The 11,922-nt window shown below is 41.3% G+C and overlaps 1 protein-coding gene across 1 annotated transcript; it reads left to right on the top strand.

The window, feature by feature from the left end:
• The first annotated feature begins 305 nt into the window (after positions 1 to 305).
• LOC145812827 (uncharacterized) lies at positions 306 to 2,120 on the top strand. The gene is made up of 2 exons (XM_082908053.1): positions 306 to 436; positions 1,157 to 2,120. The coding sequence occupies exons 1-2, from the start codon at positions 306 to 308 to the stop codon at positions 2,118 to 2,120; spliced, it is 1,095 nt and encodes a 364-aa protein (XP_082764179.1).
• Positions 2,121 to 11,922: the final 9,802 nt, after the last annotated feature.

Genomic DNA, 11,922 nt, shown 5'->3' with positions numbered 1-11,922 from the left:
TTGGGGTGGGAATTTGAGCTTTTATGCAGCACTATTTTCCATGGTTTTTCGGCCCATTTGACCCACCACTCTAGATTTGGGTAGAAGAAAATCTTTTTGTATGCTGACTATGATGTGTTCTAATCCCTTTTTTGTTGTCTTTTTGTTTTTGTTACCACAGGGTTGAGACACTAACATATTCTGACTGATGTATATGAATTGTAAAAAAATGTAAAGTTGGCATTTTATATAAATATAGATTGCGCTACACATGCTTATATATATGCTGCGTTGTGAATGTAATGCCTCGTTTATTACTTTGTAGAATGGCTAACAATGGTAATGGAAGTGAGTCATCAGCTAGTGGCACTGAATCGATGGAAAGAATAATGGAAAGAACGGTTACTAGCTTTTTGCAAGCCTTGCAAACTAACATCAATAATGGGATGCCAGAACGGCGAGAAGAGCTGGTTACCAAAAAATAGTTCCAAGATTTGAAACCCACCACATTTATCGGCGGCCCAGACCCAATGGTAGCAAATGCTTGGGTGAAAGACATGGAAAAGATTTTTCGCGCCCTACCCTGCACCGAAAGACAAAAGGTAACTTTCGCCACTTTCACTTTCAAAGACAATGCATAGAAATAGTGGCTTCTCACTCTGGCCAAAGAAGAAATTACGACTTGGGCAAGATTCTTGGAAGTATTCTACGAAAAATGCTTCCCAGATTCATTGCGGGAACAGAAGACATCCGAATTCATACATATAAAGCAAGGAACCATGACGGTGGCCAGATAGGAGAGCAAGTTCACACAACTCGCTCGGTTTGCAACATATGTTATCTCCACCGAAACTCGAAAAGCAAGAAAATTTGAAACAGGATTGGATGCTGAAATTAAAGACAGGCTTGAGGTCTTAAAACTGCCAACCTATGCAGAAGTGGTAGACCGGGCGTACATTGTAGAAAAGGGGATTAAAGCCTGGCGTTTCGGGGAACCAAACCATAAGAAGCGATACTGGGAAAGAGACAACAGAAGACTCGGTGTTGCGCCTTCCAAAAAGATGAATACGGGCACAACCAGTTCAGGCCATCGAGGTTCTACCAACTCCTGAGGTGGCACTGTTCCAATTTGTCCCACTTATGGGAAACCTTATTGGGGACAATGCTATCGAGACAGGGGAGCATATTTTAAATGCAGTCAAGTTGGCCACTTGCTGAGGGATTGTCCAAAGCTGACTAATCCTACAGCCAGCCCCTCTGGCCCAGTCAGAAAACCCGTAGGACTTGGAGGAGAGAGGAAGGACCAAAAACGCCAAGAACAAGCTTTCGCCTTGGTACCTGGAAAATCAGAAGTTACTGAAAACGTTGTGTCAGGTACACTTTCTGTCTGTGGTCATTTAGCTCATGTCCTCATTGACTCTGGGTCAACTTATTCTTTTGTTGCACCACACTTTGCTGCCAAGTTGGCATCAACATCCGAATCATTAAGATATATATTGTCTGTGTCTTTTCCTTCTGGTAAGTCTGCTTGTAGTACAGATGTGTACAGATCTTGTGCTATATTCTTAAAAGGCAAAACCTTATATGTAGACTTCATTCCTCTCCACATTGGGAACTTTAATGTGATCATAGGTATGGATTGGCTGGCTGCCAACCACGCCTCTATCGATTGTAAAGCCAAAAAGGTCTTCCTCAGGTTACCAAACCAACTCGAACTTGTCTTTGATGGGACTGGAGCCTCTAACCCTCCATGTATTATATCCTCCATGACAGCCCAACAACTTCTAAGAAAGGGTTGTGGTAGTTATATTTGTTATGTGATCGATACACAAAAAGAGGCCCTTACCGTGGATGTGATTCCCGTAGTACGAGAGTTCTCAGATGTTTTTCTTGAAGATCTACCCGGTATCCCCGTTGATCGGGAAATCGAATTCACCATTGAAACCCAACCTGGCACACAACCAATATCAAAAGCTCCTTATCGCATGTCGATGACAGAATTGAAAGAGCTGAAGACTCAACTCCAGGAACTACTGGACAAAGGTTTCGTTCGACCTAGTACCTCATCCTGGGGAGCTCCAGTATTGTTCGTGAAGAAAAAGGATGGCACGATAGATTATGCATCGATTACCTGGAGCTGAACCGCGAATCGATGACTTGTTCGATCAACTTCAAGGTGCCCAAGTATTCTCTAAAATCGACTTGCGTTCTGGCTATTATCAGCTAAAAGTCAAAACGAAAAGCATCGAAAAAACTGCCTTCAGAACTCGTTACGGGCACTACGAGTTTCTTGTCATGCCTTTTGGCGTCACAAATGCCCCAGCAACCTTCATGAATCTCATGAATCGAGTGTTCAAACCCTATCTTGACGAGTTCGTCATCCTCTTCATTGACGACATCCTCATATACTCCAAGTCGCCAGAGGCCCATGAGCAGCACTTGCGAACAGTTCTACAAACACTACGTGATCACAAACTTTATGCCAAGTTGAAGAAATGTGAATTCTGGATCACTAGTGTACACTTTCTCGGTCACGTCATTAACAAGGATGGCATCTCGGTTGATCCCCAAAAAGTTGCAGCAATCGTGAACTAGCCAGAACCTACTAATGTGTCAAAAATTCGAAGTTTCTTGGGTCTAGCTGGCTATTGTCGACGCTTCGTGCAAGATTTCTCAAAGTTAGCATCACCCTGGACCCAGCTAACTCAGAAGAATACACCCTTCGAATGGACTGATAAACAGGAGCGTTGCTTTCAAGAATTAAAAAGTCGACTTGTGTCAGTCCCTATACTAGCACTCCCTACAGGAGTAGATGGGTTCGTAATCTATAGTGATGCCTCATAAAATGGTTTGGGTTACGTTATCATGCAAAACGGAAAAGTCATTGCTTATGCGTCGTGACAATTAAAGACTCACGAGAAGAACTACCCTACTCATGATTTGGAATTGGCTGTGGTAATCTTTGCTATCAAAATTTGGCGTCATTATCTTTACAGTGCAACCTGCGAGATTTACACTGATCACAAGAACCTTAAATATCTGTTCACACAGAAGGAACTGAATATGAGGCAACGACGATGGCTAGAATTTATGAAAGATTATGGTGTAGAGATCCATCACCATCCAGGCAAAGCTAACGTGGTTGCAGACGCACTACGCTGAAAGATGACTAGAAGTTTGGTATGTGCTTTCATTTCTCGCAAGATCAATGGGTTGCTCACCAACGTAACCGTGGAGCCTACATTGATTAAAGAAATTAAAGCGCGCCAATGGGAAGATAAACTTTTGAAGAAAAAGTACGAGGAACAAAGGAATACGCCTGACCCTGATTTTACTATAAGCAATGAGATACTGAAATTTCGAAATTGAATTTGCATACCCGACATCCCAGAACTCAAAAAGAAGATACTGGAGGAAGCTCATAACTCGAGATTTGCAGTCCACCCTGGCAACACAAAGATGTACCATGATCTGAAGGAACATTACTGGTGGACCGGAATGAAAAGAGACATAGCAAGCCATGTTTCCAAATGTCTGCATTGTCAACATGTTAAAGCAGAACATCAGAGACCTGCAGTACTGCTGCAACCACTCCCTATTCCTGAATGGAAATGGGAGCACATTACTATAGACTTCGTGGTCGGGCTACCACAGCCAATTTCGAAGAATGATGCAATATGGGTTATAGTACACCGATTGACGAAGTCAACGCATTTTCTACCAATCAAAATCATGTACTCCCTTAATAAGTTTGCCACTTTATATGTCAAGGAAATTATTCATTTGCATGGTATCCCAGTTTCGATCGTGTCTGACCGAGACCCCCGTTTCGTGTCTCACTTTTGGAACAAATTGCAAGAAGCTTTGGGGACTACACTGAAGTTTAGCACGGTTTATCATCCACAAACTGATGGACAATCCAAAAGAACAATCTATACGTTGGAAGACATGTTACGTGTATGCGTGTTGGACCTCAAAGGTTACTGGGATGAACACCTACCTTTAGTGGAATTCGTCTATAACAACAGCTACCAAGCAAGCATTGGAATAACACCGTACGAAGCTCTATATGAAAAGAGATGTCGATCACCTCTATGTTGGACAGAAGTTGGGAACAGGAAATAAATTAGGCCCCAAGATCGTGCAAGTCACAAGTGAGAAAATCCAACTCATCCAATAGCGAATTCGCACTGCTTAGAGCCACAAGAAAAGTTATGCAGATACTCGGAGACGGGACTTGGAATTTCAAGAAGGGGATCATGTGTTCCTCAAGATCTCACCAACAAAAAGAGTGATCCGATTTGGAAAGCGATGAAAGTTAAACCCACGTTACATCGGGCCATTCGAGATACTGGAAAGGATTGGTCCTGTAGCCTATCGCCTTGCACTACTACCTGAACTATCCAATGTCCACAATGTGTTTTATGTTTCAATGCTTCGGCGGTACCTTTGAGATCTAGAGCACATTGTTGATTACGAGGATCTGGAAGTTCAGGAGGATCTCTCTTATGAAGAGCAACTAGTGTAGATTCTCGATCGTCGTGATCAAATTCTCCGAAACAAGACCATACTGTTGGTAAAGGTCTTATGGCGAAATCATCGTATCGAAGAAGCTACGTGGGAAACGGAAAGTCAAATGTGAGCCAAGTAACCACACCTCTTCGAAAATTAAGGTACGTTAAGTTTGGGGACAAACTTTTATTTAGAAAATGGAGAAATGTGACACCTTGAACGTTTAATTAAATACCACATAAATACTTATAGTTATATATAATTGTGAATGTATGTGATAATATATTATTAAATAAATAATAATAAATACAGAATCTAACTTGGCATTGGATTATCAAGTATGAGATTAATTAGGGATTATTATTTGGGGCCAAATTAACAGAAATATGAAATTATAATACTAGTTGAGTCAAATTAGAGTTAAAGATAGTAAATAAATAAATATAAAAGTAAGAGTAAATAAATAATAATATTGATAACAATAATAATAATAGTGGGTGTGGTAGTAAAATAAATAATTAATTTTCTGTTAGTATACGATAAAGTGTAATTTAATTAAGGATTAATTTATTTATATAGTTATGCTAGGAAACTGGGTCAAAGTGTAATTATCTTAAATATTTATTAAGATAACTATAAATCTATAAGCAAATCAGGGGAGTTATGAAATAATCTGTGAGATGATCCGGATCGGCCATGTGTTGGCCTGCAAATCAGGGGAGTTATGAAATAATTTGTGAGACGATTAAGATAACTATAAATCTATAAGCAAATCAGGGTTGTTGGGCCTTAAGTTTGTCTTTAAGCATGAGGTAGGGTTTGTGCTCAAATGGCTTTAATCCTCTTTTGAGTGTTCCTCCTAGTCAAAGGCATAATCCCTCTCATGTCCTAAACCACCCTATTGGTTGACCCCTCTTATCAGAGGACTTTCACATTAAACTTAACCGGTTAAGGGATTAATTGGTAAGTTAAAATGTGTAAACAAGAAATGAGCCAAGTAAAACATGAACAAGATAAGCATTTGTGTTGCATTGCATTTGTTTGGATCGGACGTTAATCTAAACACAAGAAATGCGAGACGTTTCATACTCATAGTGATGGAATGTGTCACATTTCTTGGTCGCCAACACTCTTGATCATGCATGATGGGGTGGAGGCACTTTGAGTCTTATGTGCGCATTCACTAAGCTTGTACAAGCTTGGTTCTTCGGCCATCATGCATTGAGATGCTTGATTGGTGGCTTGAGAGCCAAGTACCACACTCCTTTGAGCTTGAGACATGATGAGGAGGGTGGTAGTACACACATTTCTTGCCAAATACATTGTCTTGGCTCTATTGCTCTCTGTTGCAGCAAAGGCAGAATTCTGGAAAGAGAGGTGGCCAGCCGGCCTGTCACGACCCCATTCCACCTCTAGTAGAATGGTGCCATGATGGCCAGTAATCTGAGATTACCAAAGGCTAACTTACAAGGATTCACACACAATCAGAGTATACATATGGGGCTAACACGTGCGGAAGCAATAAATGTAAATCTAATTAGTCCATAAGAGCTGTGCATAGATCGAGTGGAATGTCAAACATCTTATCAAGGTCTTACAACTTGGATACAATAAAATAAAATACAGAATACATCTTGACCAAAAGGCTTCTTAAGCCATCATATACAAAACACAATGAATTACAAGCTAAGAAGCATGATCTTCAAAATGCTACAAAATGCAAGTCCAAAACAAGTTGCAAAGCACATCTAGGCATCACCGCCGTCCTGCTCATCACCTACATATATATATATATATAGAGAGGGTGAGCTTGGATACTCAGTGAATGATACAAGTAATAAAGGGTTTGTATGAACAATATCCGAGATCTTTATCAAAGCGATACACATTATATCTTGCACAAAATCAAAGACAAAACAAGTTCATCTAACAAGTCTTTCAAGCTTCATCAATCAAAGTCTTTCAAGGCTTTCAAGTTTCAAGGGGTGACATTAACAAAGGTGCTACAAAAGCTTAGAGTCCTCTAGCACGTAAGGACTTGTGCTACAAATGCTTATAGTCCCCTAGCACGTACGGACTTTCAAAGGTTGTGCTACAAATGCTTATAGTCCCCTAACACGTACGGACTTTCAAAGGTTGTGCTACAAATGCTTATAGTCCCCTAGCACGTACGGACTAGTGCCACAAATGCTTAAAGTCCCCTGGTATGTACGGACTTCCGAGAATGTCATCCAAAATAAAACTTATACTTGGCATACAAAACAGGGATAATCATTCATGCTTGATTAAATACTTTTCAAAACAAAGCAAAGCAAGGCTTATCAAAACATTATAACATAGCTTTATTAAAGATACCACTCACATAGTTCTTCAACGTCGGGGTCAAGCGAGAGTCCAAGTCCTACAAACACATGGCAAAGTCTATTGAATACACTTTTAAACAAGCTTTACATGAATGCAACTGATCTCGGCATTCCTTCAAAACTAAGTCGAACCGAAACAAAACACTGTTTCTCATCTCGAGAAAAACTTGCTGGGCACCAACCAGGTCTTGGCCGAGGTCCCACACCTCCTTGTCGAGGTGTGGCCCTGATAGCCACATTCAAGGAAATGAAGTTGGGAAAATCTGGGTTTCCCTTTCTTGAAGAACATGAAGAACATGAACATGAAGAACATGGATGCAAAGATCATAACTTATCATTACAAAATCTGAGATTTCATGCTATGAATTCAAAAACATGGACTTGGGTACCCATACTCGAAGATTTTATGAAAACAAACACAAAAACATGAATCTTGATGCAAGCTTTCGGATCAAACAAGGTTTTTATTCAAGAACACATGAATAACACTTTCTCTTTCTAAAACCAAACTTTAAATCGATGCATGGCTTACAAATCGTGCTCGATCATGCAATGCAGCTAGATGAACAATAAGAACAACAAGAGTAGATTAAGATTCTAACCTCAAAAGACGAATCAAACAGTTTGGACTCTAAGGAGCAAGCTTGGAAATCTATTTCCTCTCTAAGAACTCCTTCTCCCTCTTCTAGAGCTTCTCTCTCCTCAAGAACAAAGAGATATAACAAATGATACATTTCTCTCTCTGCCGGTTGATTTAACACTCAGCTCGGACACTGGCAACGGCTGGTTGGCTCTATTAAAAAAGGTGACTGAGTGAAGAGACAAGACTATGACAAAGTGTGCTCAACAAGCAAGATGGCATAGGCACTTCGGCAGGTAATGATCTTGGCTAAGAACAAGGCACCGGTAAGTAAGGGAACAATAATCTCGGCTAGGAAGGACGACACTTGGCCTAGCTGTGCCACACCTCGGCCTAGATGTGCCACACCTCGGTCTAGGTCACACCAATCCAGGAACAAGATCACTAGGTGCAAGGATAACATTTCGGCCTAGATAATGACATCTCGGCCAATATGCCAGGGTGAAGGTGAAGGTCAGTCAAGGTGATCCCAAGATGGTCCTAGGCATAAGAGGCTCAAAGGTGACCTAGGCTTAGGATGACCTCGGCTACACACACCAAGCAACAAACAAAGCAAAGCAAACAACACTTAAGCAAAACAAGACAAGATCCGTAATGCAAGTTTAACAAGACGAAATCATATAATTGCATTTGAGCATGACCAAGATGGAGTGAGGGTTGTTACATCCTACCCTCCTTAAAGAAGTTTGGTCCCCAAACTTAAGTTACCTTGCTCTACAAATAACTCTGGATGACAGATTTTCACTTATTCTTCCTTTTCCCATGTAGCCTCCTTGCCATAATGCTCCTTCCATTCAACCTTTACCATCGGTATCGACTTGTTTCTCAACTGTCTCACTTGTCTGTCAATAATTTTCATCGGCTTCTCCTCGTAGCCTAAATCTTCATTAACCGCAATCCCGGAGTAATCAATTACATGTAGTGGATCCTGAATATACTTCCTCAACATTGAAATATGGAACACATTGTGAACTTGACTTAGTTCCGGTGGTAAAGCCAGTCTATAGGCAGCTGGGTTAACTTTTTCAAGTATTTCAAACGGCCCGATGTAACGAGGTGCTAACTTACCTTTCTTCCCAAATCTGGAAATTCCTTTCATTGGTGAAACCTTTAGGAATACATGATCCCCAACTTCAAACTCCAACTCTCTTCTTCTCTGGTCGGCATAGCTCTTTTGTCGACTTTGAGCAGTTTTGATCCTTTGTCGAATGAGCTTAATCTTCTCAGTTGTAACTTGAACTAGCTCGGGACCAATCAAAGCTTTATCTCCCACTTCAGTCCAACATATCGGCGATCTGCACTTCCTTCCATACAAAGCTTCGTACGGCGCCATGCCAATGCTAGCTTGATAACTGTTGTTGTAAGCGAATTCTACTAACGGTAGATGCACTTCCCAACTTCCTTTGAAATCTAACACACATAGTCTGAGCATATCTTCGAGTGTCTGAATCGTTCTTTCTATTTGTCCATCGGTCTAGGGATGAAAAGCTATGCTAAACTTCAACTCGGTTCCCAAAGCTCTTTGTAAACTCTGCCAAAATCTAGAAACAAACTTCGGATCTCGGTCTAACATAATGGACATCGGCACTCCATGAAGTGTCACAATCTCATTCATATATAGTACAGCAAGTCGGTCAGCATTGAATGTAGTCTGAATAGGCAAGAAGTGTGCTGACTTAGTTAATCTGTCAATGATAACCCAAATTGAATCCATGCCTTTTTGTGTCCTCGGCAAACCAACCACAAAGTCCATGGAGATGTGTTCCCATTTCCACTCAGGAATCGGCAAAGGTCGAAGTAGTCTTGCTGGCCTTTGGTGTTCTGCTTTCACTTGTTGACAATGCAAACACTTGGAAACGAACTCAACTATTTCTCTTTTCATATTCAGCCACCAAAAAGTTTGTTTCACATCTTGATACATCTTAGTGTTCCCTGGATGAACAACAAATCTGGAACCATGAGATTCCTGCAGAATCTTTCTTTTCAACTCTGGAATGTCGGCCACGCACAATCTTCCTTCAAACTTATGTACCTGATTTTCAATACTGTACCCTGACCTCGGCTTAGTGATAATCTCATCGACAACTTTCTTGAAGAATCCGTCTTCTATTTGTCTGGCCTTCATTTCCTCTGTAACGGTCGACTCCACTGGAATCATGGTTAAGCATGCCAGACTTTTAATTGATTTTCTGCTCAATGCGTCGGCTACTGAGTTTGCTTTACCTGGGTGATACTAAATTTGCATGTCGTAGTCTTTCAATAACTCAAGCCATCTTCTCTGTCTCAAATTTAACTCCTTTTGAGTGAATAAGTACTTTAAACTCTGATGATCTGTGAAAACTTGGCAAGAAGCCCCATACAAGTAATGACGCCAAATCTTCAAAGCAAACACCACGGCTGCTAGCTCTAAATCATGGGTAGGGTAATTCTTTTCGTGAGGTTTTAACTGACGGGATGCATACGCTATAACTTACTTCCTTGCATTAATACGCAACCCAATCCCTTATGTGAAGCATCACTATAAATTTGAAATTCTTCTTTGTCTGACGGTAGTATAAGTATCAGTGCTGTAACCAACCTCGTCTTTAACTCCCGAAAAGCTGATTCCCTATCCTCGGTCCATTCATACGCCACTCCTTTCTGAGTTAGTTGTGTCAGTGGTACTACAATCCTTGAGAAATCTTTCACAAACTTCCTGTAATAGCCGGCCAAACCCAGAAAACTACGAATCTCGGACACATTAGTCGGTGTTGGCCAATTCACGACAGCTTCAATCTTACGTGGATCAATAGAGATTCCTTCTTCATTAATCACATGGCCCAAAAATGAAATGCTGGAAAGCCAAAATTCACACTTGCTAAGCTTGGCATATAATTTCCTGTCTCTTAGGATTTGTAAGGCTAGTCTCAAATGCTTCTCATGCTCATCACCACTCTTGGAATAGATCAATTTGCCGTCGATGAAAACAACCACGAACTCGTCTAGGTACGGCTTAAAAACTCTGTTCATCAAATCCATGAATGCTGCAGGAGCATTGGTCACTTCGAAAGGCATTACCAAAAATTCGTAGTGGCCATACCTTGTCCGAAAAGCAGTCTTCTCGACATCCTCAGCCTTAACCTTCAGTTGATGGTAGCCCGACCTCAGATCAATCTTAGAAAAGACCCGTGCCCCTTGTAGTTGATCAAGTAAATCATTAATCCTCGGCAGTGGATATTTATTCTTAATGGTCACCTTATTTAGTTCTCGGTAGTCGATACAAAGATGAAGTGTACCATCCTTTTTCTTGACAAATAGAACTGGGGCTCCCCAAGGTGAAGTGCATGGTCTAATGAATCCCTTGTCCAATAATTCCTGTAATTGTAGTTTCAGTTCCTTGAGTTTGGTCGGGGCCATTCTATAGGGTGTTTTGGAGATAGGTTGGGTTCCCAACATAACATCAACCGTAAATTCTATTTCCCTATCCACTAACTGGCCAGGCAATTCATTACAAAAGGGAGAGGCCCCCATATACTAGCTCATTTAATTCATTTCCTTTCTTAAATGAAGAAGTAAAAAAATGGGCAGAAAATAATATTTTGTTTGTAATTCGAAATTTCGTTCAGTACGAGTTATGTCAAAATTGCTGTCTCTCCGTTTGAGGGAAGACGACTTCCTTAGATTATGGATACACAAAAACAGTATTAATAATTTATATACTGACAAAGAACTCTCCTCCTCCTCTGATAACAGGAACCAGAGCAGAGGCCCATCCGCCCAATCTCCCTCTACCTCGAAGGACCCTCAAGAACAGGCAAAACCGCTTGGGCCAGAAGCCTCGGATGACACAATTACTTCTCTGGTACCAATGCAAAAACTCTGCCCTGTCTCGTCTGGGCCCTCCCGATATTATTTCTCTGTGCAGAGCCCGAGGTACTCCCATTCTTCTTACCATCATCAGTCCTTGCCTTCGGACAGTCTTTCACGCGATGACCCATTTTGCCACATTCAAAATAGGCTCCTGATGCCCAACGGCAAACTCTGGAATGCGGTTTCCCACAACTTGCACACGTCGGCTTAGCATTACCTTCCTGGTTCGAGTTGCTGGAGCTACCCACATTCGCTTTCTTCTTGGCGTTAAACGGAACTCGGCGATTATCATAGTTCTGTCTCTTCCTCTGGCTCTTTCCTGAATTCTAATATCGGTTCAAGTTAGCTTCTGCAAGGATGGCCTTGTCCAATACTCTGGCGTAAGTCGGCATGTTGAGCATGTTAACTTGATCTTGTATCAGCCCACGAAGCCCACTTTCAAACTTTCTGGCTTTTCTATGTTCATCATCGACCATGTGAGGTGCATATCTCACCAACTCGGTAAAAGTACGGTCATATTCTGCCACTGTCCTGTTGCCTTGTGTTAGAGTCTGGAACTCTGTAGTCTTGCGGTCTCGA

Source organism: Camellia sinensis, chromosome 15, assembly GCF_055761805.1.
Source record: "Camellia sinensis isolate YWXY chromosome 15, ASM5576180v1, whole genome shotgun sequence".
Taxonomy (NCBI): Eukaryota; Viridiplantae; Streptophyta; class Magnoliopsida; order Ericales; family Theaceae; genus Camellia; species Camellia sinensis.
This window is presented reverse-complemented; position numbering and strand designations above follow the sequence as displayed.